Raw genomic sequence first — 26567 nt, forward strand, 5'->3', positions numbered from 1 at the left:
GCCCAGTATCCCCATCATCCCATCCCAGTATCCCCATCATCCCAGCCCAGTATCCCCATCATCCCAGCCCAGTATCCCCATCATCCCACCCCAGTATCCCCATCATCCCACCCCAGTATCCCCATCATCCCACCCCAGTATCCCCATCATCCCACCCCAGTATCCCCATCATCCCACCCAGTATCCCTATCATCCCATCCCAGTATCCCCATCATCCCAGCCCAGTATCCCCATCATCCCACCCAGTATCCCCATCACCCCATCCCAGTATCCCTATCATCCCATCCCAGTATCCCCATCATCCCATCCCAGTATCCCTATCATCCCATCCCAGTATCCCCATCATCCAGCCCAGTATCCCCATCATCCCACCCCAGTATCCCCATCACCCCATCCCAGTATCCCTATCATCCCATCCCAGTATCCCCATCATCCCATCCCAGTATCCCTATCATCCCATCCCAGTATCCCCATCATCCCAGCCCAGTACCCCCATCACCCCATCCCAGTATCCCTATCATCCCAGCCCAGTATCCCCATCATCCCACCCCAGTATCCCCATCATCCCAGCCCAGTATCCCCTGAGCACCCCATCCCTGCCCCCCCATTCCCGTCCTGGTGCTGTCTGATCATCCCAGTGCTCCGCCCCACTCCCGCCCCCCCCAGCGTCCCACAGTGATGCTCCCCCCCCAGAACCCCCCCTCTGATCATCCCTCCATTGGGGCCCCCCACCCCGAGCACCCACCCGAGCACCCCCCGGCACACCCCCCATCACTCCCCACTCCACCCGACCCCCCCCCAACTCGGCCCCCACCCCGACGAGCACGGGGGGGGGGGGTCGGGCGGGGGGTCAGGAGGCAGCCCCACATCCCCCCCCCCCCCTCCAGGGTCTCGTGGCCAGGACAAGGAAGGGGGGACCCCCCCGTGTCCCGCGGCCTCGCAGGTGGTAATCAGCGGCAGGAAGGGGGGGGGGGGGGGACGGGAGAGTGACGGGAGCGGCCCCCCCGGCCCGGCCGCCCCGCGCCCCCTCGCCTATGGGGCCGGGAGTTATAAATACAGCCGGGCGCATCCATTAGCATCCGTTAATGCGGCGCGGCCCCATCGAATATGCAAATTGGCGGCCCCGCTGCCGAACACCTTCTGTTCCGAGCGCATAAATTTGAATTCGCAATTAGAATAATCTTGTATAATTAATGAACAGCGTCAATTTTAGCTCCTAAGTAATTTGATTAACATGTTGATAGGGCACTTAGCGGGCTCTCCAAAGCAGTGGGGACGGGCGGAGCGGGGCGGGGGGGCGGCGCCGGGCGGGGCCGGACCGGAGCGGGGGGGGGGGGGGGGGCGGTGGGATGGGCCGGGGGGGTCCGGTGGGACGGGCGGGGGGGGGTCCGGTCCGGCTCAGCCCCCAAAGGGCTCCGGGAGGACACGGGGAGGGGGGGGTTAGGGCCCCGGTGGGAGCGGCCCCGTGCCCACGTACTCAGGAGGAGGTGGGGGGGGGTGTGGGGGGGTCCTCGGGCGTTTCTCTTGGCCGCGGTGCGGCGGTTGCGGCCCACGGGTGTGCAGGGAGTTCCTGCCGCGTGGGTTGGGGTGGGGGGGGGGACGCGCATCTGGACAGAGCACACGTGGCCGCGGCACAGCTGGATGGGGCACAGCTGGACGGGGGTGGGGGGCGGCCGCGGGGGGGGCGGGGGGGGCTCTGCGGGTGAGGGGAGGAAGGGGTCAAGGGGGGGGGGAGGGATGGAAGGAAGGGTGGAGGGAGGGGGGGAGGGATATAGGGAGGGGGGAAGGGATATAGGGATGGGGGACGGATGTAGGGATGGAGGGATGGATGTAGGGATGGATATAGGGACAGAGGGATGGATATAGGGACGGATATAGGGACGGAGGGATGGACATAGGGATGGGGGGACGGATGTAGGGATGGAGGGATGGATGTAGGGATGGATATAGGGACAGAGGGATGGATGTAGGGACGGAGGGATGGATGGAGGGACGGATGTAGGGACGTAGGGATGGATATAGGGATGGATATAGGGACGGAGGGATGGACGTAGGGATGGAGGGATGGACGTAGGGATGGAGGGATGGATGTAGGGATGGAGGGATGGACATAGGGATGGACGTAGGGATGGAGGGATGGACGTAGGGATGGAGGGATGGACGTAGGGATGGATGGAGGGATGGACGTAGGGATGGAGGGATGGACGTAGGGATGGAGGGATGGATACAGGGATGGAGGGAGGGATACAGGGGATGGAGGGATATAGGGATGGATGGATGGAGAAAAGAAGGGATGGCCAGGGATGGAGGGATGGATGGATGGATATAGGAATGGAGGAACAGATGGAGGGATGGATGGAGGGAGGGATGGATGGATGGATGTACAGACGGATGCAACCAAGGGACCACGAGGTGCCCCTGACCACCAGAGCCCCATGATGTCCCAACACATGGAGGCGGAGACCCCCACCGCACTCTGTCCTCTTCCCAGGGTATCCCGGGGGGGGGAAGGGGGGGTCAGCCCCTGCGTGGGGGTCCTGGGGGCATCACCCGCCCAGCCCCACACGACAGATGGACGGCACACAGGGGGACCCCGAGCACTATGTGGGGCTGCCAGCGCTCGCCCACCCCGCAGCAGAACCTGGGGGTGCCCCCCCCCCGGGGTCACGTGGCACCGCGCCGGGGCCGGATGCTTCCCCAGCGCAGGAGGCGGAGGAGGCCGAGGGCCGCCTGTATTATTTATCTGTTTGAAGCGCATCGGAAGCGCCGCGCTGACAGCGAACGGCGCGGCCCCATCTGGCGGCGGGGGGGGCGCGGGGACAGCGTCCCGCGGGGCGGGCGGGGGGGGGGGGCTCGGAGGTGGGGTGCGGCCCGTGCCCCCCGGGACCGGCAGAGGGCGGGGAGCAGCGGGGCTCCCGGCTCGTTAGCGCTAACGAGGCGGCGCCGGGACCCCTCCCCCCCCCGGGACCCCCGTACCTGTCGATGATGACGGGGTCCGAGGGCGTCTCGTTGCGGTTCCCGCAGCTCTTCTTGTCGCAGCAGCGGCTGAGGACGGGGGGTGACATGAGGGGGGGGGAGGGGACACAGCCCCCTCACCGCACCCCTACCCCGGACCCACCCCCGACGCACGGGAGAGGGGGTCCTGCCCCACAGGGAGGGGTCCGTGTCCGCGGGGGGGGGCTGCAGATGGAGGAGGGGTGGGGCCGTGGGCTGCGCGGCGACACAGGGGATGGGGTCCCACCGCTGCACCCCCCCCCCCCGTGACACGGGGCTCTGCCGTGGGCACGGGGCCGCGATGGACCCCACGCGCTCCTCTGCGACCCCACGGGGACGCGGCACGGCCGAGCCCCGAGGAGCGCGGTGGGGTGGGGGTGGGGGGTGGGGGTGGGGCCCGGCCGAGGCCTCGTTAGCGCGGCTCCCGGAGATCAATTAGCCGCGGCGGCACGGAGCGCTAATTGGCACAAACACGGCGGCACACAGGAGCGGCCCCCGCGGTACCTGCACATGATCTCGTGGGTGAGCAGCACCCGGCACATCTCGGGGTTCTTGTCCTGCCCCTCGTAGATGATGGCCTGGGGACACAGCGCGGCGTGGGGGGGGGGGGGGGGAAGCAGCCCACGCGTGTGCCCCGTGGGCCGCGCGGACCCCCCTCCCCCCCCCCCCCCCCCCCCAGCCCCCCCAGGACGTTACCTGCTTGGACATGGAGTCGATGAGGCGCACGTAGAGGTCCTGCTCGGTGCGTACCCCTGTGGGGGACAGGGCAGGGTCAGCCCGGCCCGCGCCCCCCGCCCCCCCCGGCACCCACCGTTGCTGTAGAGCAGCTGCAGGCGGTAGTGGATCCCGTTGTTGGTCTTCTCTCCGTTCTGCTCCTGCAAAGGGGGCAGCGCTGTGTGGGGGGGGGGGGGGCGAGCCCTGCGTGCAGCCCCATCCCTGGAGGAGGAGGGGGGGGGGGGAGCTGCTAATTGGGGCGGGGGGGTCCCGTCCTCACCCGAAGTTGATGAAGGAGGTGCGCTCGATCTCCACGGGCTGTCCCTGCCGGTCGTACATGGCCAGCACGAAGTGGAAGAAGTTGGACTTGCGCAGGTTGGACGGCGGCTGCTTCTCAAAGTGCGCCCGGGCCAGGCCCACCCCGCTGCGGGCAGACGGGGGGGGGGGTCAGGGGGGGTGAGTGCGGGGCGGGCCCCCGCGGCCCCTTCCCCTCACCACCCCCCTCCCCCGGGATGGCCTCGGGGCCGCGTGGGGCAATCCCGGTGTCCGTGGGATGCTCCCGGGGGGGGGGGGGGACGTGTGGACCCCCCCGCCCTGGGGTCGCCACTGTTGTCCCCGTAAGGATGCAGCCGGGGTCGACCCCCCCCCCTCGTCCCGCCCCAACGCGTGGGCCCCGTCCCCACGGGGCTGTCACGGCCGCCCCACAGATCAGCGTGGGGGGGTCCGGAGCCGCTCGGCAGCAGTGGGGCGGTGCAGCCAACACAAACACGGAGGTGTGACCCCCCCCGCCCCCCCTCCGCTTCCGCGACTGAAAACACAGAGGGCGTTGAGTGAGGGGGGGGGGGGGGGGGGCAAACGTTGGCCCCCAGTGCTGTGAGCTCGGGATCCCCAGAGCTGTTCCCACGCGATGCTGCGGGCCCAGGAGCGCCCCGTGGGGACCCCGACCCCACTGCTGTGGGTGCACGGAGGGGCAGCGCTGGGGGGGGCACAAATGCGGGGACCCTCCTCCCCCCCCACCCCCCCGGGGCTCAGGGTCTGGGGGATCAGCGCTGACCCACGGAGCTGAGTGGGATGGGAACACCCGTGGATGAACCCCACCGCAGCCGGGGGGGTGTGGGGGCTCTCCCCCAGCCCACAGACGGGCCCGCCACGTCCAGCTCCACGTGTGGGTACCCCCGGGACCCCCGGCTGCCGGGGGTGGAGTTGGGGGTCCCCACGGATCCCGACCACGGGGTTCTGGGCAATGGGACGCGGTGCGGCCCCAGCGATGGGGGACAGCCCCCCCGGCATTTCACGCCCCTCCACCTCCTCAGGTTTGGCCCTAAAGCGCATCGGGGGGGGGGGTTGGGGGGGGGGGTGGTAATGGCTGCATCTCCGCTCCCAGCGCTGCCCAGAGCCCGAGCCCGGCTGCCATTAATTATTAAAGGCAATCAGAGCATTTCCTAGCAAATGGGACCGGCGCGCGCCTCTTACAGGAAAGCACCGTCCTCCATTCGCGGAGCCCATGGGAGCGGGGGCACCGCGGATCCTCTGCCCTATAGGAGCGCCGGGGGGGGGGGGGGGGCACGCCGGGACCCCCCAACCGCAGGGACGGGCAGGGGGCTGCGCGCCCCTCCTATGCGCAGCGGCATATGGGGATCCCGCCGTGCCCCGGGAAGTTTTGGGGTGCACCTCTCCGTGCCCCATTTTGGTCCGTTCCCCCCCTCCCGGGGCAGGGTTGGACCCTCGGTGCTGGGCACTCGGTTGGGCAGTGCTGGAGCTTTGGGGACGGTGTAGCTGCCGGGGGGGGGGGGGGGGACCTGCGTGGAGACCCCCACAGCTTCCAGTGTGGGGTGGTGGGGTTGGGGTCCCGGCAACACCAGCACAGCCCCAAAAGTGCCAGCCGCGTCCCTACACCCGCAGAGCCCAAGCCTAGTGTCCCCAGCCAGGACCCCCCGACCCCCCCAGCACCCCACACACTGCCAGCGCTGCCCCCCGCTCACGGAGCCCCCAACCCACGGGGGGAAACGTGGAGCTGTGGGTCCGGGCTGCAGCACTGTGTGTATGGGGCAGAGCCGGGACACCGCGGGGACGCAGTGCACGCATGGGCTGCGGCTGCTGGACCCACAGTGCTGGCTGCGTGGGGCACGGGGGGTGCCGGAGGTCCCCAGTGGGTGCGAGGCACTGGGGGTGCCCAAGGGTGCCCGGGGATACCAGCATGCTGCGGACGGTGGGTGCCCGGGGTGCCAGTATGCGTGGGGTGCCCATGGGGTGCGGGATGCCCGTGGCTTTGGGGCTGTCTGCAGCGGAGCTGTGGAGCCCGGGGTCCTCCGGGGGCCGTGGTGCCCGGGTGCCCACGGGGCTGTGGTACCCGAGATGTGGGTGGTACCCGGGATGCCCACGGGGCTGTGGTACCTGGGTGCCCACGGGGCTGTGGTACCCGAGATGTGGGTGGTACCCGGGATGCCCACGGGGCTGTGGTACCCCAGGTAAGCGTGGTACCCACGCTGCCCATGCCAGCCGGGATGCTTGTGGTCCCGCGGTGCCCGCGGTGCCCGGGATGCCGACGAGGGGCGGGGGGGCACCCGCAGAGCCCGCAGTCCCTTACCTCTGTGCGGCCGTGCCGGCGTCCAGGATGCCGGTGCCCTGCAGCCACCTGACGGAGGGCAGCCCGGCCGTCAGCGGCTCTTCCTTCATGGGCAGCCCCCCCCGGGGCAGCGCCTCCTGCACCGAGAACATGGCACGGGCTCAGAGCCGGGCAGGTGCCGGCCGTCCCGACCGCCGGGGAAGCGGCATCTGCGGCTGTTGGGCGGCCGGGAGGGAGGGGAGGGCTCGGGGGGGGGGGGGGAGTCGGGGGGCGGGCGGAGGGAGGGTTGGAGAAGTTGGAAGCCAAGTGCGGGGAGAGAGGAAGGGGGGGGGAGGAGTGGAGGGGATGAGGGAGAGTGGAGGGGATGAGGGAGAGGGAAGGGGGGAGGGAGGGAGGGGGGGAGGGAGAGGTGGAGCGGAGGGGATGAGGCGGAGGGAGGGAGGGATGGAAGGGAGGGATGGAGGAGTGGAAGGAGGAAGCGAGAGGGAGGGATGGAGGGAGGGGGGACAAGCGGAGGGAGGGCTGAGGGATGGAGGCAGAGGAGGAGGAGGAGGAGGAGGAGGAGGGCCGCGGGAGGGGGCCGGCGCTCCCCGGGGCGGGGGCTCGTTACCGGGCGGGCGGCGGCGGCGCGGGGGGGCGGCGGCGGCGGCGTCGGGAGCGGCGGCAGCGGCAGCAGCAGCAGCAGCGGGCGGCCGGGGGGGGCCGGGCCGGGCGGGGGTCCCGGGGGGCCGCTCCCCCCTCCTCCCCGCCGCCGTCCGCCCCCCGCGGCCCCCCGGCCCCGCCGCCCCCCCGCCGCCACCAGCACCATCAGCAGCAGCACCCGCCGCCGCCGCGGCCCCGCCGCCCCGCCGGCCCGGGCCATGCCGCCGCCGCCGCCTCCCCGGGGAGGGAGGGCCGGAGCCGCCGGGGGAGGCGGGGGCCGCGGCCGGGCAGGCTGACATCATTCCGGGGAGGAGCGGCCCCTCCCCGCGCCGCCGAGGGGCTCCGCGGGCAGCGCCGCCGCGGACAGAGCCGAGGGAGGGGGGGGGGGGGTGGGAAGGGGGACGGCCCCCCCGGGGGATACCGCGGTGGGGGGGGGGCGGGGATGCTCCGATGCAAGCGTGGGTATGGGGGTATCGCCGAGCGACGCCCCCTGAGATACCCCGCCAGGATCCCAAATCGGTCCGGCGTGTTTCCGGGAAACGCTCTGCCCGGGACCCCCCGGTACGACCCGGAGCGGGGGCTGTGGGTGCGACCCCCCCGCACCGCCCGCGGTTCCCTCCGAGGACCCAACCCCGGACCTGCGGGTCCTGCCCGGACCATCCCAAAGCAACCCGCGGAACGACCCCACTGCGCTGCCCAAGACGCCCCAAAAGGACCCCAATCCTGGGAGCAAAAGCAGCCCCCCCGACCCCCCCCCCGCGGGCGTGGGGACAACGCCCGGCCCGGCCCCTTTCATCCCCACCAACTGCAGCACGAGACGGAGCTGAACACCCAGAAGGGACAAAATCCAGAGCATGAGCAGCTCCTGCTGCCCACTGCTGCGGGAGGGGGCAGCCCTGAGGGGTCACCACCCACCCCTCCATCCCTCCATCCCTCCCTCCTCCCCATATTCCTCCCCACCCATCTCCCAGTATTCCCAGCTGACCGTCCATCCTCCCTCCATCCATCCCCCCCTTCTTTCTCCATCCCCAAACCCCTCCATCCCTCTGTCCCTCCATCCCTCCCTTCCTTCATTCCCCATCTGCCCCTATATCCCTTCCTCCTTCCCTTCACCCCATATCCCTCCCTCACTCCCTCCATCCCTCCCTCACTCCCTCCATCCAGTCCTACATCCCTCTGTCTCTATATCTCTCCATCTCTATATCCCTCCATCTTCCCCTGTACCCCTCCCTATATCCCTCCATCCCTCCCTATATCCCTCCATACCTCCACCCCCCCATATCCTTTCCCCCCTCTACCCCCACATCCTTCCCTCCCTCCACCCCTCCCTCCCGCCATGTATCTCCATCCCTCCATCCCCCATCAGCGCTCCCCCAGCCCCCCCGCATCGCACCCCATTCCTGTTCCCCATTGCCGCCGCTGAGATCCCAGGGACAGGCAGCACCGAAGGGCCCCCCCCAACCCCCCCACCCCCCACCTCAGCCCCCCCCACCCCCGCCCCCCCCGGCTCCCACTTCCAGGCAGTGCCCGGGGATGGAGCAGTGTTCCCCGGCAGCGCGGGGGGGGGGGGAGATATACCCACAGGGGCACAGCCCCCAGCACCGCACTGTAGCACAGGAGGGACCCCCCCCCCCCAGACCCCAGGGGCTGACCCCCGCTGCCCCCCAGAGGCGCTGAACCCCGCGGGGGGGGGGAGGGGGCGGCGGTGGTGGAGGGATGGGGGGGGGGGGGAGGGATCCCGCTCCCGCTGGCGTTAATGGGCTGCGGCCCCGCAGGGACACGGCGTCGGGATAAGTGCGGGGTGGGGCCGAGCTGGAAGCGGGGGGGGGGGGGGTCTGGGGGGGGGCCGGGCCCTTGGGATTCCCCCTCCTCCCACCTTCCAGGCAGCAAAGAAGGGCTGGGTGCCCCCAGAAGGGCCGCGACCCCACAGCGCAGCCCCACTGCGTGCAGAGCACTGAACCCCCCCAGCACCGGGGGACGGGGACCCCCCCCCGGACCTCGCTACCCATCACACTGGGCTGAGAGCACCGGGACCACCGCAGTGGGGAAACTGGGTTTGGGGACGGAGCTGGGGGAGGCAGCTGGGGCTGCCCGGAGCCAACCAGAGCCCACGCGGGGGGGGGGGGCACGAGTGAGTGGGCAGCGTGGCAGGCAGAGCCTGGGGGAGGGGGGGGCTGCACGTGGCTTCAACTCCACATTTATTGCAAAAAAGAGTCCGTGGGCCGCAGGTTTGGGCCTCAGCCCGGCCCCCCCGCTCCCTGCACAAACCCCGGGGGGGGGGAAAGCCCGATCCTGGGGGTCTCAGACCCCCCCCCCCCCGGCACTGGGGTGGCTGTGCTAGGAGGGCTGGGGGCTGCTGCGCCGCGCTGAGCTCCGGGCCAGCACAGTGCTGGGGGGGGATCCGTCCCCGTGGGGCACGGTGCCGGGGGGGGCTGTCCTGGTGGGGGGGGCTGTCCTGGTGGGGGGGGCTCCAGGCGGGCCCGCATCAGCAGCGCGCACTCGGAGCAGATGCACAGCTGGCCTGGGGAGGAAACAGCAGGGCAGGGATGGGCAGCTCTGAGTGAGGGCAGGGGGCTCGTGGGGGGGGGAGGCAGCACCCTGCGTGTGCTGGAGCCCTTCCCCTGCAAACTGTGGTTGGGGTCAGTGAGAGCCCCCGGGGCTCCTCTGGATCAGCTGGGGGGGGGGGGAGGGGGGGGGGGACAAATGCCATCCCAGTAAGGGACGGTCCGCCCGATGCCAGCTGCCTGAAAGCACTGCTGCTTTCTGCTTCTCGCTACGGGGGGAGGCTCAGCCCCGTCCCCAACCCCACCGCCACATCCCACTCTTACGCTGCCCTCCCCACGGCAGGGACGTGGAAAGGGGGGGAAAGGGGGGGGGGGGGCCGTGGGGAGCTCCCCCTGCCCGGCTCACCTGCGAGGGCGGTGGTCAAACTGGCAGGGCTCAGGGCCAGCCCCACCCCACGGTCACCCCAAACTGGCAGGGCTCAGGGCCAGCCCCACCCCACGGTCACCCCAAACTGGCCGGGCTCAGGGCCAGCCCCACCCCACGGTCACCCCAAACTGGCAGGGCTGAGCACGCGGCACACGAGGGTACAAAGCTGGGGCTGGGGACAGCCGGGCCCCTCAGCGCTCGCACCAGCGTGCCCCCAGCATGGCCAGGCCACGGGGGTGTCCCCCCCTCCCCCCCCCGTGTCCCAAACACAGCCAGGACTTTGGGTACACCCAGTGCGTCCCCAGCGTAAGCTCTGGGATGGCCCTTTGGGGGTCCCCTGACACAGCACAGCCCTAACACATCTGGGCCCCACTGCACATCTGGGCACCCGCAGCACCACGATGGCCACCGCCTCCAACCGCGGCATGGCCGGGAGCGGGGGGCGCGGGGGTCCCAACCCCCCCGCGACGGCGCTACTCAACGCGGGCGGAGTGGGGAGTGGGGGTCCCCGCGTCCCGGGGCTCCGGCTCCAGGGGGACGGTGCGGACCCCCCCCCCCGTTCTGGGACCGCCCGGGTGGAAGTCCTCCGGCCCGGCAGGGGGCGCCCGCCCCGCGCCCCGAAAGGCGCCGTTCTACCCCCCCCCCCTCCCGCTCGGCCTCCCGCCGGGCTTCCCGCTCTGCCGCCGCCGCTACGACGCTCCTTCCGCCACTTTCGCTTTCTCCCGCTCCGCCCCTATGTTACGTTACGTTGCGCCGCGCGGACGGAGAGTAGCGGAGGGGCCTTGCGCGAAGGCTCGCCTCGTGTTTGACGCCGCATCCGCCATCTTAGGTAGGGGCACGGAGCCGCTTTATCCCCGTGGGTTCCGCCATGTTGGATAAGGGCAACGTGGAGGCGTGGGAGCGGCCCCTCCTCCGTGACGTCACCACGCCCACTCTCGCGTCGGCCATCTTGGATGCGGGCAGGCGTGAGGGCAAGGCGCCGCCGCCATTTTGAGAGGGGCACCGCTCGGGGACCGCCCGCCCCATAGCGACCGCCCGGCCCCATAGCGATTGCCCGGCCCTGGGCACGGTCCAACTACCAGAGCACAGTGCTCAGAGCCACATCCAGCTCGGCCTCGAGGGCCTGCAAGGATGGGGCGTGCACAGCCCCACACTGACCCCATAGCATCGGAGGACCCACAGTGAGCCACACGCAGCCTGGCACTGAATGCCCCCGGGGATGGGGCACCCACAGCCCCCCAGGACATCCCGCTGCAGTGCGTCCCCGCCCTCAGAGCGCCAAACCTCCTCCTCACACCCACCCTCCATGTTTAAAACCATTCCCCCTCGTCCTATCCGATACACTCCCTTCAGGTCCTGGAAGGTCACAGCGAGGTCTGCCCGGAGCGGCAGGCGCACACTGCTGCTCAGGAGCAGCTCCTGGCCCACCAGGACCCCCAGGTCCTTCTCGCAGCACTGCTCCCCAGTTCTTCTCTCACCCACCCCACACATCCCCAGCACAGAGAGGACGTGGTGGGGGACCACACCAAAGCCTCCCACAGTCTGGGGCTGAAGCAAAAACCCAAAGGACCACACCCCGAACCAGCTGACCCCCCCCATTTCTCCCCCTCTTTTTCCAGCTGCAGCACAGTCCTCGCTTTTCCCACCTTTATTCCCCTCCAGCTCTCAGCTCCCCGCCTTCCCCACGCGGACGGTCCGTGGTTCCCCGTCCTTCCCCCCCCAGGGAGGGCTCAGCGCGCCGCCTTGCCGCCCCCATCCCTCTCCACGGCGTGCAGGAAGGGCCGGCTGAGGAAGAGGAGCTGCCCGTGGGGCAGCAGGCGGTCGAGCACGAGGTCGGCGGCTTCGGGCCGCAGGAGGAGCCCGGGTCCGTGCGGCCGCAGGAGGGCCGTGAGCCGCCCCGCCAGGAGCCGCAGCGTGCCCTCGGCCAACGTCAGGTTCTCGTGGGCTTCGCACACCAGAGCCAAAGCCACGGACGGAGCCGCCAACCACGTCACCGTCGCCCGTCCGGGGAAGGGGTCTCCGGGGGGAAGGTGGAAGAGCCCCCCCGGGGCTGCATGGAGCGGTGAGGGATCTTCGGGCAGAGGTGAAGCTGGGGGGCGGCCGGAGGACGCGTGCTGCAGGTGGCAATGGCTGGAGACCTGCCTGGGGGGTGGGGGGTGGGGGAAATGGGGTGAGGACCCACTCCTCCCCCTACCCCACACCGCCACGGGGTCCGACCACGGCCACGTCACCCCCATCCCATCCCCGCACCCGCAGCTGGCGCCCGCTGGGGGATGCTACACCCCAGGAATGGGGGGGGGGGGTCGCTGTTCTGTGCCCCCCGACCCCAGGGTGCGCATAGGGAGAGGTACAATGACCCGGGGGGGCACACAGACCGGGCGCCCCATGGCCTGAGGATCCCATGACACGGGGGGGTGTCGCCACGGGGATCCCGCGACACTGGGGGGACCCTTAGGGGGTCCCTTCCCCCCCATTACGGGATCCTACGGCCCAGCGAGGCCCGCTGAGGTGGGTTCAGGGGCAGGGTCCCACCGCCCCCAGGCCCCCGCCCCACTCACCTGGCCACCGCCAGCAGCTGCTCCTTGCGGAGGAGGCGGTCGTGCGGGGGGGGCCCGAAGGAGCGCGCGTACAGCAGGCGGCACGGCGCGGGGCGGCCGCCCGGGGACAGCAGCACGAACGCCAGCACCATAGCAACGCGCCAGGCGTCACGTGAGGCGGAAGGGAAGCTGCGATTGGATAGCGCGAGGGGAAGAGGAACTAGAGGAACTCGGCCGTGATTGGCGCACGGAAAATCCTCGGCTCTGATTGGATAGTACTGGGGGCGGGGCGCGCGCGCGACCGGATGCCGCGACGGCACCCTGCACGTGACACCGGCCAGCCGCCATTGGCCGGAAGTGCGCGCTGATTGGTGGAGATGGGCGGATGAGGAAGTGGGCAGCAGCAGGCTGCACGGGGCTCCCGGTCCCGCTCCCTCCCCCCCCCCGCGGTCCCGGTTTCATCACACGTGACACCGCTCTCACCGCGGCCTCCGTCCCTTTATTCACCGGCGCGGTCACACACGCGCAGAGCTGAGCGCCGAGGCAAACCGGAGCCGCCCCCCCCCCCTCCCCTCCTCTCGGTGGTCCCGAGGGCCTCGCTCCGTTCGGCGGCACTCGGAGCTTTAAGTGCTCTCCGCAGAGCCCTCCCCCCCCCCCCCCCGAGGGCCGGCACGGTGAAGCCCACCCGCGGCCGCGGTGCCGGGTGGGGGGTGCCGGGGCTCAGCAGTTCTTGAGGCGGCTGTAGAGCTCCCTCTTGCTGCGCTCGCCCGCCCAGGTGCGGCTCTTCAGGCGGCACTTGCGGAGGTCCTCCTTGAAGTCGGCGTGGTGCATGGGGCGGTAGTCCTGCGGCTCGCAGTGCGTCTGCACGGCCCCGTCAGACCCCCGGCCGCGTGGGGCTGAGCCCCCGCCGGGGATGGGGGATGATGGGGGGCGGGGTGGGGGGCTCACCTGGTACTGGGGGAAGAACTCCCGGTATCCGCCCTTGAGGACGTAGAGCTCGGGGTAGTGCAGGTGCGGGTACTCGTTGCAGGCACGGTCCTTCTCCCGGACGAAGCGGCACCTGAGGAAGCAGATGGCGACAAAAGCGGGGTCACAAGGGGCCGCGGTCCCATTGCTCCCCCCCCCACGCTCCAACCTACATCCTGGGCCCCCGCTCGGAGGAGAACTCGCAGTGGAAGATGACGATGACGCGCTTGCTGGCGTCAAAGGGCACGATGGGCTTCTTGAGCAGGAACTCCTCCACGTCCTGCTCCATCGGCAGATTGACGGCGCCCTGCGAGGAGGAGGAGGAGGAGGACGAGGTGCCTTCATCCTGCCCCACAAACCCCTCGGCTCGGTGACGCAGGGAGCGGCTCCGACCTTGATGTGCCCTCCCTCGTACTCGTAGGGGTAGCGGCAGTCCACGATCACGCAGCTGTCGATGGCGCTGCTGAAGTGCCCGCTCAGCACTGCCACCATCTGCGGGAGGGCAGCGCGTCAGCCCCCAGGCTACGGGAGCAGTGGTGGGGGTAGTGGGGGGGGGTCTGCAGGGCCGCTGCTCCCCCATTACCATTTCGGGGGAGATGTACTTGAGGTCCTGGTGCTTCCCTTCCACCGTCTGCAGGAGGTACGTCTGCAGGACAGGAAGGGCCGCGGGCTCAGGGGCTGCCCCCCCCCCCCCCCCCGGCCCCCACCGACACGCTGCCGGGTTGCGGTGACGGGCCGGCCCCCCCGGCACGGTCCCACTGACGCCCCCCCTCCGCCGTCCCCACCTTGGAGAAGTCCCCGATGAGCTCCCGCTGGTCGTTGGCCAACATGTTCTCAATTTCCTCCTGGCAGAAGGAGCGGGAGCGCAGCAGCCGCGCTTTCTGCGGGGAGCAGCACCCCAAAACCCCACCGCGGCTCAGCACCACCCCTTACGGGGGGGTCCCCCTCTCACCCCCCCCCCCCATCACCCACCGGCTCTGTGACCGCCCCCTCCCCGGGGGTCCCGGCCACGCTGCGGCGCCGCTTGGTTTTGACGGGGGTGTCGTGGTTGTGCGGCCGCTCGATGCGCTTCAGGATGGGCCGGATGACACTGCTGGGCATGGACGGCGAGCGGAAGAGCTGCCGGCACTTACTGCGCTTGGCGGGACGCTGTGGGGGAGGGGGGGGGGCAGGGGGGGGGCCGTGTTGGTGCCCTGCGATCTGGACACCCCCCCCGGGGGCTCATTCTGGGGCTGTACCCACCGGCTCTGCCTCCTCCTTCCTCACCAGCGGCGCAGTCAGCAGGCTGGCCATGCCCGGAGGCACCTCCGAGTCACTCTGGGGGTGCAACGGGGGAGATGAGATGGGGGGGGAGGAGAGGAGAGACTGGGGGGGGGGGTAAGGGATGGGAGCAGAGCATGACCCCCCCCCCCTCAGGCAGGACTGCCAGCTGCAGGAGCTCTGCTGCCCCACATCTCAGGCCGTTCTTGCACCCCCAGAGTGAAGAAGCATGGAGGGGAGTGGGACGGGGGGGGGGGGCATGGGAACCCTGTGGTGCCACAGCCACGTGGGGGCTGTGGGTGCCCCCCCCGGGGGGGGCAGAGCGGAGCTCCCCCTCCCACCTTGATGTCGTCCTCGTCCAGGATGTCCATGAAGCCGTCGTCCTCCTCCTGGTCGCCCACGGAGCAGCGGCGCAGCACCACGGGGCTCCACCCGCACCGAGGTTTTCCTTCTCGGGGGTGTCAAACTGGGGGGGGGATACGACCCACAGCTGAGGGCTGGGAGATGGAGAAGCGCCGTGTCCGGGTCTGGGGGTGTCGGAGCCCCCCCCCCAGCTCACCAGCAGGTCGGGACTGTGTGCAAAGCACTCCTTCCCCGGGGCCCCCCCCCGGCAGCAGCACCCGGCTGCGCTGCCCCGGCCGCTCCGGCTTCTTAAACACAGACCCCTCCTGCAGGGGAAACGATTTGGTTTTGGGGGGGGGGGGGGCACAGCCTTACAGCAAACGGTCTGCCCCCCCCACCCCCCCCGGCGCTGCTGCCCCACTCACGTCATGGCGGCGCTGCCCCCCACCCCACGTGCTGCAGTTGGAGACGTCGCGCAGGGCCGGGCTGCCCCCCAGGAGCTGCGGCTGTGGGGCAGAGTGGGTTTTTTTTTGGGGGGGGGGGGAGGGGGGATTGCACCGCTCCCCCCCGCCCCCCAAATCAGATCCACCCCAACCACTTACGGGCAGCGAGTGGATCCTGCGGACGAGGAACCTCTTGCTGCCAACGGAAGGGGACGGTGAGGGAATGGAGGAGGAGGTGGGGGGTGCACCTCCCCCCCCCATGGGTACTGGGGGGGGGGGGGGGCGCACAGGGGGAGGGGGGGCACCCCGTGCTTACTCCATGATGACCTTCCTGGACTCCAGCACCGCTTTCTCAAAGCTGGGGGGGGCAAAGTGGGGCTGAGGTTGGGGGAGCCATACCCCCCTCCCAAACCCCCCCTGAGCTCGGGGGGGGGGGGGGGGGACGACACGGAGCCCCCACTCCCCATCCCCCAATCCTGGATGCGGATGTGGGGGGGGGGGCTGCACGCGGGTGGTCCACAGCCCCACTCCCCACCTGTATGCTAATGTTCCCCCCCCACCATCTGCCCGCACACTGCCATCTGCCAACGGCCGGCAGGGCTGGGGGGGCACATTCAGCCTCCCCCCCCCAGCATTACCCGGAAGAGCTGCAGCTTCCTGCCCCCCCCCCACCCGCCCCACCCAGCAGGATTGCGGTGTGTGGGTGCCACCGTTTGCAATAAAGGGTCGGGGGGGGGGCTGGGGGGGGAGGAAAAGCCCTGACCCCCCCCCAGCACGATGCCAGGGTGGGGGGGGGCACTCACATTTCCTCCACGGCCTCGGGGTCCTCCTCCGTTGGGGACTCCAACCCCACTCCTATGGGGACAGAGGCATAAGGTGGGGGGGGGGGGGGGTCACTGAGTGCTTCCACTGGGGAGGGTTGGGCGGTGGGGGGCACCGGGGGGGGGCACCGGGGGGGGCACCCACCCGCGTCGGAGCTCTCGGAGTCCTGGGACGATCCCGAGGAAGCGCGGCTCAGGCGGCAGCGCTGCACGGACCCCCCCGGCATTTTCCTCCGGGGGGTGTCACAGTGGCTGCACACAGGGATGGGGGGGTGGGGGCACGGGGCTCAGACTGCATCCCCCCACCCCACCCAACGTCCCCCCCGAATATCAGTACTGCCACCCCCCAAAAAACCCACCGTTGCCCCATTGTCCCCCAAATCCAACATCCCCCCAACACCATCGCCCCCCCAAAAGCCACCAGCCCCCCCAGCCCCCCCAAAAAAACACCATCCCCCCAGACCCCCCCGACACCATCACCCCCCAAAAGCCACCAGAACCCCCAAAAAACCACCATCCCCCCCAGACCCCCCCCATACCTTAAGAAGCAACCCCCCAACAAAGCCAGCATCCCCATTACTCCCTCCCCAAGCCCCCCCATACCATCACCCCCCGACCCCCCATCCCCCACCGACCCCCCCAATCCAACAACCCCCAGAGCCCCCCCAACCCAATACCCCCCACCCCCACACCGCCCTCCAAAGCCCCCCCATCACCCTCACCCCCCAAGCCCCCCACCGACCCCCGAATCCAACACCCCCCGAGAGCCCCCCCCCAACCCTATCCCCCCCCCCCAAACCGGAATCCCCCGCGCCCCCCCCTCACCTGCCCAGCCCCGTCAGCATGTCCATGTCGCGGGCCAACGTGGTGACGGGCGACATCGCCGATAGTCCCGATACCGCCGCCCCCCCCGCCCCCCCCGCCCGCAGAGCCCCCAGCCCAGGCAGCGCGAGGGGGCGCCGGGGGGGGGGTGCGGCTGGGGGGGGGCTGGGACCGCTCCGCGCCGCCATGAGGTTACGGGGATGGCGGAGGAAGAAGGGGAAGGAGGCGGCGGTGGAGGGGGGGGGGGGGGAGGGAAACGGGGTGGGGGGGGGGTGAGAAAGGGAAAAAATGGAGGCCGAAAAAAAAGCAAAGAGAAAAAATGAAATGAGAAATGGGAAAATGAAAAATAATGAAAGAATAAAAAGGAAAGGGGGGAAAGAGAAGCGCGCGGCCGCCGCGGGGGGGGGCGGCGGGTGGGGGGGGGCCGGGCCGGGGTGGGGGGGGAACGCCCGCACGAACCGCCCGCACCGCCCTATTTATATTCGAAAAATAACACGGAGCGGAGCGGGAGGCGGGCACCGCCCCCAGGGCGGCCCCGAGCGGGGGGGGGACGGGGAGCGGCCGGGGGGGGCCGTGTGCCGGGAGGGTTACGGGGAAGGGGTGGGATGGGGGGCGGGGGGTCTGGGGGGGGATGGGAGGGGATGGCTGGGTGGGATTATCGAGGGGGGGATGGCTGGGGGGCGTGGGGAGATGGATGGATGGATGGCTGGGGGGGGGGGTCTTAGGACTGGGGGGGCATGGGGGTCTATGGCTGGGGGGGGGTGATGGCCGAGGGCTGGGGGTGAGGGGGATCTATAGGGCTGGGGGGGTTATTGGGGGTGGACGGCCTGGGGGTGGGGGTGTGTGGCTTGGGGGGGTCTCTAAGGCTGAGGGGAATGAGGGGGGGGGGGGCTTTAGGGCTTGGGAGGATGGGGGGGATGGATGAATGGGGGTATTACGGGGGGGGTTGGGAGTGAATGGGTGTGGGGGGGCCTCTAGGGCTGGGGGGCATGAGGATTTAGGGTTAAGGGGGATTATGGGGGTGGAAGGCTGGGGGGGGGGGTCTCTAACACAGCCCCAGCAGTGCCCCGGGGCCGCTGAGACCCCAACGGGCACGGACCACGTCCAGCTGTCCGTATGGGGAGGGTCCCCGGCCCCCCCCAGGTGCCCCCCCCGGGTCCCCCCCCCACCCTTTTGATGCAGAGCGGCGCTGGGGAGGCAGCGGCTCCTGGGTGGCCGCTTTCATCCATTGTCCCCGGCCCCATTCTGTCCTTTCAGAGGGGGAAATAAAAGGGGGTGCGCGAGCGGAGACCCCATCCCACAGCCAGGAGGGTCGGGGGGGGGGGGGGGGGGGGCAGCGGGGTGGGGGATGCACAGCCCCATGGCAGCTGGAGCCAGCGTCGTGGGGGTGGGTCCTGCATTTCCCCTGGGGGTGGGGGTCACGGGGGGGCTGCGGGGCGGCAGGGGTGAGGGGCTCCTGGCCCTGTAATTGCTTCCAGCCCCGGCAGCAGGGGGCCAGGGGTCAGGGGCTGGGGGTCGGGGGCTGGGGGGGGGCGGGGGGGGGTAGTGCTTTCTAACATCCCCAATGCCACACTGATGGGCTCGGGGGGGAGGGGGTCTCAAGCTCAGCCCCATTCATCATCACACCCCAATAAGTGAGGAGAGGGGGCAAAGCAGATTGGGGGGGGGTGCTGAGCCCCTTCCCCACGGCGGACCTGGGCAAGCGCTGTCTGTGCCCCCCCCCCTTCCCAGGGTGGTATATGGGGACCCCCTAAACCCCCACTCCCCAGGGGCTGGAGGGGGCTGGCTCGCCTTAATGACCACACAGTGAGGGCTGCCGCAACGATTACCCTAATTAACGAGGACCGAGGTGGGGGGGGGGGCGGGGGGGAAGGTTGGGAGTCCCTCAGTGCCCCACACAGCCCCCTCCCCACCTCGGTCCTGCACCCCCAGCCCCCCCAGGCCCCATCCTTCACATCACAACCCCCCCCCACACACACACAATATCTCCAGGCCCCTCTTCCCCCCCCCCCAAGGCCCCCCATTACCAGGCAACCAGCGCTGTGCTCCCAGCGTGCCCCGCGGGCCCGTTGCCATGGAGAGGGGAGGGCGTCATGGCCGCCTCTGATGCAGGCCGCGAGGCCGACCTGCGGGCACTGTACCGCTGGGTGGACGCCGTGCCGCTGTCCCGGCCACGCAGGAACATCACCCGTGACTTCAGCGATGGGGGTGTGCGGGGCTGGGGGCCCCCCGAGCCATGGCTGGGCCCTGGGGGGGGAGCGGGACACGGGGGCAGGCCCAGGCTTCAGGGAGAGTGTGGGCCTCGGGGTCAGGCCCAGGTCCTGGGGGAGTGCAGGCCCTGGGGTTGTCCAGGTTTGGGGCCAGGGCTGTGCTTTGGGGGTATCCAGGTTTGGGGTCGGGGTGTCCAGGCCCTGGGGTCAGGGCTGAGCTTTGGGGGTGTCCAGGTTTGGGGGTGTCCAGGTTTGTGGTCAGGGCTGAGCTTTGGGGGTGTCCAGGTTTGAGGGTGTCCAGGTTTGTGGTCAGGGCTGTGCTTTGGGGGTGTCCAGGTTGGGAACTGTCCCAGGCCCTGGGGTCAGACCCAGACCTCAGGGGGTGTCCAGGTTTGGGGTCAGGGCTGGGCTTTGGGGGTGTCCAGGCCTGGGGTCAGGGCTGAGCTTTGGGGGTGTCCAGGCCCTGAGCTTTGGGGATGTCCAGGTTTGGGGTCAGGGCTGTGCTTTGGGGGTGTCCAGGTTTGGGGTCAGGGGGGTGTCCAGGTTTGGGGTCAGGGCTGAGCTTTGGGGGTGTCCAGGCCCTGAGCTTTGGGGATGTCCAGGTTTGGGGTCAGGGCTGAGCTTTGGGGGTGTCCAGGTTTGGGGTTATCCAGGTTTGGAGGTGTCCAGGTTTGGGGCCAGGGCTGTGCTTTGGGGGTGTCCAGGTTTGGGGTCAGGGCTGAACTTTGGGGGTGTCCAGGTTTGGGGTCAGGAGGTGTCCAGGTTTGGGGTCAGGGCTGTGCTTTGGGGGTGTCCAGGTTTGGGGTCAGGGGGTGTCCAGGTTTGGGGTCAGGGCTGAGCTTTGGGGGTGTCCAGGCCCTGGGGTTGTCCAGGTTTGGGGGTGTCCAGGTTTGGGGCCAGGGCTGAACTTTTGGGGTGTCCAGCTTTGGGGTCAGGGGTGTCCAAGTTTGGGTCAGGGCTGTGCTTTGGAGGTGTCCAGGTTTGGGGGTGTCCAGGTTTGGGGGTGTCCAGCTTTGGGGCCTTCTGGGGAAGCCGTGTGTGCAGGGCAGGCCCTGCGCGTCCCGGTGCCCCAGCGCCCTTTCCGTTGCCTGCTGTCCGCAGTGCTGGTGGCTGAGGTGGTGAAGTTCTTCTTCCCTGCCATGGTGCAGCTGCACAGCTTCGTGCCCGCCAGCTCCACGCCGCAGAAGTTGGCCAACTGGGGCCACCTCAACAGGTAGCGGGGTGGGCAGCACCGCGGGGGGCAGCGGTGCCCCGCTCCCCGCGCTCCGGGCTGCACGTCTGGGGGATGCTTTTCTAGGAAGGTCCTGAGCAAGCTGAACTTCTCCGTCCCCGCTGAGGTGATCCGGCAGGTCGTGCAGTGCCGGCCGGGCACGGTGGAGCAGGTGCTGCTGCTGCTGCGCCAGAAGATCGAGGAGAAGCAGAGGCAGGTCAGGGCAGAGCCCGGCCCGGCCCCGGGCGGCAGGGCAGGGCTGGTGCGGGGCCCTATGGGCAGTGGGGCAGGGCTGGCACGACCCAGGTTGCTATGGGAAGCATCGTGGTTCACTCTGCAGCCGTGAATTAACCTGAGCAGCCCCGGCGGCGCTGCCATAAGCCGGGGGGGGGGGGGGGGGGGACACACCAAACCGTGGGAACAAACCTCCCTCACCGGCGCCCCGCTGCGCTCATGGAGGGCCGGGCACCCCCATCCTCCCACATCAGAGCCGCCTCCCTGCGTGGGGGCTGCGGTCACTTCCACCCACGCGGCGTGGAGCCAGGCGCGATGCGAGTTCTCCTCCCTGCAGGAGCCGGGCCCGCGGGCAGCGCAGATCAGCTACCTGGAGGCGGCCAAGGCCGGTACGTGGCACCTCGGGGTGCCTCCCTGCCGCGCCCCGGGGGGGGGAGTGCTGCAAGCCCCCGGGGAGGGCTGCGGTGGGGCACAGCTGCTCGGGCGGGGCAGGTGCTAACGGAGGGAGGTGCCGCCGTTTGGAGCTGGCGGAGCCGGGGGCACGGGGCTGTGCCGGGGAGCTTCGGGCCCCGGGGCACTGCGTGACGCCCTCGGTCGCTTGCGGTGCCCGGGGGCGGTTGGGCTCCGTGATTCCCGGAGCTCTCCTCCAAAGCGACCGCTCCAGGGCGACCTCTGTGCTCGGCAGGCTGCTCCAAGGGGAGGAGCGGAGGCGGGGGCTGCACGCAGGAGCCCCCCACGGCCGCTGGGTGAGTGCCGTGCCGTTGCCGGGGGTCCCCGCGGAGGGACAGACCCCGGCGCCGAGGAGCGTCGGGGCCGTGGCGGTGCCGCGTTGGGAGCAGCGTTTCGTTTCCTGCCCAGGGGGACCGAGAGCCGCCAGCAGCGCAGCCCGGCTCCGGGAGGGGACGTGGCTGCCGTCCGCCTGCAGCTGGCAGAGAGGGAGCAGGCGCTGCTCCTGGCACAGGAGACGGTGCAGGTGAGCCCCGAGCGGCCCCACGGCCGCTCCCCGTGCCCCCCACCCCCAGCAGTGCCCCACGGCTCCGCGTGCTCGGGGCTGTCCCCGGCCCAGCTCGCCCTTCGGGTGGCAGCCAGCACGTCCCGAGATGGCCGAGATGTCTCTCCCAGCGGCTTCCCCCCCCCCGGTCCTTTCCTCCTGGCCGTGGCCCGGCTCCCCGGCACTGTGCCCACGTCACTCGTGCAAAGCCCTGGTCCGCCGCAGCTGCTCCCGGTGCCGGGGGGGGGCTGGGGCTGAGGGCCGGCTCTGCTCAGATCCTACAGATGAAGGTGCAAAGGCTGGAGCAGCTGCTGCGCCTCAAGGACACGCGGATCGACGACCTCAGCCGCAGCCTGCAGCGAGCCCGGCTCCAGCGGCCGTGAGCACGGCCCGGCTCCGGCGGCACCGAGCACGGCCCGGCCCCTCTCCCTGAGCCCGAGCTGCCCCGGCTGCGCGGCCCCGTGGGCTGGCGGGGGCCGCTCGTGAATCCCCTCCCACAGCCGTTGTTGGTGATCTCTGCCCGGCACGCGGAGCCGCCCGGCGGCAGAAACACGCGGTACTCAGCGCTCCGTCCCCGCGTGGTGTCACTGCTGCAGGGCGGCCGCCATCTGTCGCCGCGCTGCGGACGAAGGATCCCACGGCCTCGGGCCCCGCGGGCTGCCCCGCCCCGCGCCTCTCCGCGCCCACGGACGCGCGGTCCCGGGTGGGGATGCCGTGGGGGGGGATGGGGGCTTCGCGCGGTTCCTGACCCGGGGCTTTCGGCTGGGGTCGTCGCTATGGCAATTGCACCGCCCCGCGGCCCCGCCCACTCGCTTCCTCATTGGCTGCCGCCCTCTCGCCGCGCCCCGCGCGACGGTCCCGCCCCCCGGCCGCGACCCCGCCGGGAGGACGCTGGGGAGCCGGAGCCAATGGGAGGGGCGGGAAGGCGGGACCTTTGGGCGGCGGACCAATGGGAGGGCGGGGGCGTGTCCCGGTAGTGGGCAGCGGAGCGGAGCGGAGGGTCGCGGAGGAGCGGAGCGGAGCGGTCATTATTTCGCCTTTCTTTCCTGTGCCGTTTCCCCTTTATTTTTGCCTCTATAAAAGAAAGCCTTCGCTGTTTCCCCTTTGTTTCCCATTTCCTTTCGCTTTCATTTTTATGTTCCTTTCTGATCTCTGTGCTTTGTTGTCGTTTCCTTTATTTTTCTCCTTTCCCCTTTTCATTCCCATTTTCCCCCCCTTTCCCTTTTTCCTCATTGCGTTCCCATCCCCCCCCCCCCCCCCCCCCCAGCCCACCCCTCCCTCCCTCTGCAGCCGCTGTGCCCCCATTGGCGCAGTGCTGCCCCGCTGCCCCTGGGGGGTCAGGGGTGGGGTGGGGGTCAGGGCTCCATCCTCCCTCTCTCGTCCCCTTTGCTCCCAGGGCCCGCTCATGGGATGTTCCCCCCCCCCCCATCACCTTCACTGCTGAGCTGCAAGGTCCTGGGGGCAACGGAGATCCGTGTGCGGGGGCTACATCCCCCCCTCCCCGTGCCCCCCCCTTCCCGCGCCCCCCCTCACCTTTACCCCCTCACCTGCCCCCCCTCACCTTCCCCCCCCTCCAGGTGCTGTGTCCGCCCGCGGCCCCACCATGGCCCGGAGCCGCCGCTGAGCCCCCCCAGCCCCGGCGAGGCCGAGCGGACGCATGGCTGCAGCTGATAAGGGTGAGCCGCGCGTGCCCAGCGCTGCCTTGGGGCTGCTCCGGGGGGGCCATGTGAGGTCACTGCTGCTCCTCTGGGCCCGCGTACCCCCCCCCGGGGGTGGGCTTTGTCCCAAGACCCCTCAGGAGGGGACAGACCCCCTGTGCTGGGGCAGCCCCCCCCCCCGCAGCCCTTCGCTCTGCGGGTGGCACTTGGTGCTGGGCCACGCAGCAGCCCCGGCCACGGTGTGGAGGGGGAGCGTGGCACGGGCTGGGGGCTGCCCCATACCACCCAGGGGGTGGTGGGGGTCCTGGGGTCACGGGATGGAACAGAACGGCCCCGGGTGGCAGTGGGGCAGCCCCATCGGGCCCCACGTCCGTGACGCGCTGGGACCTCGGCCCCCGTGCCGCGCTCTGTGCCCCACGGGCGCGTTTTGTTCCATCGCAAACGCACGGCTGTGGGTTGGGGGGTGGGGAGTGGCTGCGTGGGGGGGGTCCCCGGCCGCGCTCCCCCTCTCGCGGTGCGGCGCTCCCTGCCGGCCCGGCCCCGAGCTGTTCACTGCGGCGCAGCACTAAGAGCCCTTTCTTCCAGGGGCGGCAATCCGCTCGCTGCCCGCTGCCAGGTGGGCACCGGGGGGGGGGGTCCGTGCCTCCTGCACCCCACGGGGACCTGAGCGTGGCTGTGCCCCCCCCCCCGCCCCCTCGGTGCTTGCAGGAGCCGGGCTGTGCACGGCATCCCACCGAGCTGCAGAGCCCGGCGGGGGTCCCCACGCCCCTGGGGGTGGGGGTGGCACTTCGGGGCGGTGCTGGAGGGGCTGTGTTCCCGTCCCCACGCAGGCAGCAAGGCCAAGGCGGGCGCCGTGCGCTTCGCCCCGAGCCAGCCCGCCGAGGGCATCCCCGGCCACGTCCACTTCGACGAGAAGCTGCGCGACTCGGCCGTGATGGTGACGCAGGAGAGGGATGGCCACGTCCTGGTCAAGGTCCTGGAAGGGGCGTGGGGAGCGGCGCTGTGCTGCGGGGTCCTTGCAGGGAGGGCGAGCGGGGAGGGTCCCCCCAGTGCTGGAGCCGTCCTCTTTCCCTGAGGAGCAAAGGGCTCCACGGTGCCGCGATGTGAAATCCCCTTTGCGGCTGCGGCTGAGCGTCACCCAGGCCGAGGGATGTCCCCTCCCGTCCTGCAGGGCTGGGCACCGCTGCTGGCCGCTGGAGGTGCCCCCAGCCCAGGAGAGGGCTTCCCCACCTCCCTCCGATCCCATTGGCTCTGGTGACCCGTCCCCTAATGCCCCAAGTACCGGGAGTGATGGCTGCTGGGGGTCCCGACACCCACGGAGGGGCCGCGGGGCGGTGACTCGGTCCCAAGTGCTGCTGTCCCCGTCCAGGTCGGCTTCCTGAAGATCCTGCACAGGTACGAGATCACGTTCCTCCTGCCCCCATCGCAGCGCCTGGGAAGGACGTCTGTGCTCTGCCACTCCCCAACCCCAACCTCAGGGTCCTCAGTGTCACCGCGGTGCCTGAAGGTAAGGACCCCCCCCCGGGGAGGGCGGGGGCGGCGGGCGCCGGCTGGAGCCGGGGAGAGCTGTGCTGCGGGGCTGCGGGTCCTGACAGCGTGAAGGAATCCGTGCTCCTGTTGTTGGTGGGGTTTGAGGCCAGGAGCCTGCTAAACACTGCCCACACGTGCTCTTGTTTTTAGCACTTGCTCTGTCTGCTCTTTGTCTGCGCCGAGGGGCTGCGTGGGGAGCTCGGCCCGGCTCCGTGCTCCTTGCTCATCTTCCCAGCGTAGGGGGAGGGAAAGCGATCGCCCACGATGTAAGTGCTGAGCTGCGACCCTTCTGGTGCAAGGGCACTGCTGCAGCGGCCCAGCCCCATCCCAGCCCATCCAGGGGCACGGCGCGGCCCCCAGCAGATAAACCCTCCGAGGCAAGGTCCTGGTTGGGGTAGAGCCCAACCCAGTGGGTAGACCTGGCCGCCCAGCGTCCTCCCAATGCAACCCAGTGGGTAGACCTGGCCGCCCAGCGTCCTCCCCAATGCAACCCAGTGGGTAGACCTGGCCGCCCAGCGTCCTCCCCAATGCAACCCAGTGGGTAGACCTGGCCGCCCAGCGTCCTCCCCAATGCAACCCAGTGGGTAGACCTGGCCGCCCAGACTCCGCTGCAGTACCACCCCGTATTTCCATATCCATCACCACGGCCTTTGGGCAAACAGCACCATGTCCCCCAGTGCCACATCTCCGTGGTTCTGGGGCCCCTCCCAGGACAGTGCCCCTCCACTTCCCTGGGGATCCTGTGCTGCTGCCTGACTGCTTTCAGACGAGGTGTTTCCTCCTGTCCAGGCTACAGTGTGAGGTGTGAGTACACGGCGCACAAGGAGGGTGTGCTGAAGGAGGAGATGCTCCTGGCTAGCGAGGCTGGTGACGGCTCCTGCCTCAAGGTGGTGGTGCAAGCACGTGTCATGGGTAAGGGCTGAGGGCATCCATCGTTGGGATTCATTTCATGGGGCTTGGTGGGGTCTGGGGTTCACAGTTCCCGTGGGCTTTGCATATTGGTAGCCCGGTGTGAGCTGCAAGGCAACCCAATGGGTAGACCTGGCAGCCTAGCGCCCCCCGCCATAAAACCCAATGGGCCCTGGCAGCCCAATCCAATCCAATGGGTAGACCTGGCAGCCCAGCCTCAGTAGAACCCAGTGGGTAGACCTGGCAGCCCAGCCGCTCCCAATAGAACCCAGTGGGTAGACCTGGCAGCCCAGCATCCTCCCCCATACAACGCGGTGGGCGGTGACCTGGGGTCGGGGTGCCGTGCCCCCGGGTGCCCCCCCCGTGCAGGTGGGCGCACACTGACCTGTGGTCCCTGTCCCCCTGCACCCCGCAGACCGGCACCACGGCACGCCGATGCTGCTGGACGGGGTGCGCTGCGTGGGGGCCGAGCTGGAGTACGACTCGGAGCAGAGCGACTGGCACGGCTTCGACTGACGCCGCCCTGCTCCTTCCTGGGCACCGCTATGGGGCTGCTCCCCCCACACGTGCCTATCCCAGCCCCACAGCTGCTCACCCTGGAGCCCCGAGCACCACGTGTGGGGCTGAGGTGAGGGGGGGCATCCTTGCTGCTGTACCGCTGCATCCTTCCTGCTTTCCCCTCCCCCCCCCAGCCCAACCAGGGGTCCGACGTTCCCTCCTGGGGGGGGCTACAGCTGAGCTGTGACCCCTGGGTGGGGCAGCACCCCTGGTTCTGTGCCCCCCAACC

The 26567-nt window shown here is 70.2% G+C and overlaps 5 protein-coding genes and 1 long non-coding RNA gene across 6 annotated transcripts; 3 read left to right on the forward strand and 3 right to left on the reverse strand.

The window, feature by feature from the left end:
• Window positions 1-2887: 2887 nt before the first annotated feature.
• On the reverse strand, window positions 2888-7136 carry LOC136050950 (transcription factor COE3-like; the record flags this gene model as incomplete). Its single annotated transcript, XM_065740148.1, is given in 7 exon segments — window positions 2888-3045; window positions 3499-3572; window positions 3691-3746; window positions 3806-3863; window positions 3970-4132; window positions 6296-6411; window positions 6885-7136. Coding segments are annotated over 7 exon segments (877 nt in total), but the record flags the coding sequence as incomplete, so codon positions are not given.
• A 4439-nt stretch (window positions 7137-11575) lies between these two features.
• On the reverse strand, window positions 11576-12536 carry AP5S1 (adaptor related protein complex 5 subunit sigma 1). The gene is made up of 2 exons (XM_065740152.1): window positions 12406-12536; window positions 11576-11989 (listed from the first exon to the last, which is right to left on the reverse strand). The coding sequence occupies exons 1-2, from the start codon at window positions 12534-12536 to the stop codon at window positions 11578-11580; spliced, it is 543 nt and encodes a 180-aa protein (XP_065596224.1). The 3' UTR covers window positions 11576-11577.
• A 534-nt stretch (window positions 12537-13070) lies between these two features.
• CDC25B (cell division cycle 25B) lies at window positions 13071-17279 on the reverse strand. Its single transcript, XM_065740151.1, is given in 18 exon segments — window positions 13071-13245; window positions 13333-13444; window positions 13524-13657; window positions 13744-13842; window positions 13934-13996; window positions 14136-14231; window positions 14323-14499; window positions 14593-14667; window positions 14952-15040; window positions 15043-15076; window positions 15170-15226; window positions 15228-15278; window positions 15378-15458; window positions 15555-15591; window positions 15712-15753; window positions 16199-16250; window positions 16362-16468; window positions 17042-17279. Coding segments are annotated over 18 exon segments (1632 nt in total). The 5' UTR covers window positions 17227-17279; the 3' UTR covers window positions 13071-13104.
• Window positions 17280-19131: 1852 nt separating this feature from the next.
• On the forward strand, window positions 19132-22088 carry SPEF1 (sperm flagellar 1). The gene is made up of 7 exons (XM_065740150.1): window positions 19132-19246; window positions 20350-20461; window positions 20546-20739; window positions 20947-21081; window positions 21378-21438; window positions 21551-21665; window positions 21959-22088. The coding sequence occupies exons 1-7, from the start codon at window positions 19132-19134 to the stop codon at window positions 22064-22066; spliced, it is 840 nt and encodes a 279-aa protein (XP_065596222.1). The 3' UTR covers window positions 22067-22088.
• On the forward strand, window positions 19847-20095 carry LOC136050951 (uncharacterized). Its single transcript, XR_010622442.1, has 3 exons — window positions 19847-19879; window positions 19910-19987; window positions 20069-20095. It is a non-coding gene; the product is annotated as an uncharacterized LOC136050951 (long non-coding RNA).
• A 1178-nt stretch (window positions 22089-23266) lies between the features above and the next one.
• Window positions 23267-26444, forward strand: ADISSP (adipose secreted signaling protein). The gene is given in 6 exon segments (XM_065740149.1): window positions 23267-23359; window positions 24172-24314; window positions 24711-24774; window positions 24777-24848; window positions 25661-25783; window positions 26196-26444. Coding segments are annotated over 6 exon segments (522 nt in total). The 5' UTR covers window positions 23267-23340; the 3' UTR covers window positions 26297-26444.
• Window positions 26445-26567: the final 123 nt, after the last annotated feature.

The sequence above is a fragment of the Cyrtonyx montezumae genome, unplaced genomic scaffold, assembly GCF_038088225.1.
Source record: "Cyrtonyx montezumae isolate F1298 unplaced genomic scaffold, pur_monq_1.0 scaffold_255, whole genome shotgun sequence".
In the NCBI taxonomy this organism is placed as follows: Eukaryota; Metazoa; Chordata; class Aves; order Galliformes; family Odontophoridae; genus Cyrtonyx; species Cyrtonyx montezumae.

Coding starts and splice junctions, on each gene's coding strand:
- SPEF1 (XM_065740150.1), top strand. CDS start 19,132: ATGGCCGCCTCTGATGCAGGCCGCGAGGCCGACCTGCGGGCACTGTAC. Junction 21,082..21,377: donor CCTGGAGGCGGCCAAGGCCG/GTACGTGGCACC, acceptor TGTGCTCGGCAG/GCTGCTCCAAGGGGAGGAGC. Junction 21,439..21,550: donor GAGCCCCCCACGGCCGCTGG/GTGAGTGCCGTG, acceptor TTTCCTGCCCAG/GGGGACCGAGAGCCGCCAGC.
- AP5S1 (XM_065740152.1), bottom strand. CDS start 12,536: ATGGTGCTGGCGTTCGTGCTGCTGTCCCCGGGCGGCCGCCCCGCGCCG. Junction 11,990..12,405: donor CAGCTGCTGGCGGTGGCCAG/GTGAGTGGGGCG, acceptor CCCACCCCCCAG/GCAGGTCTCCAGCCATTGCC.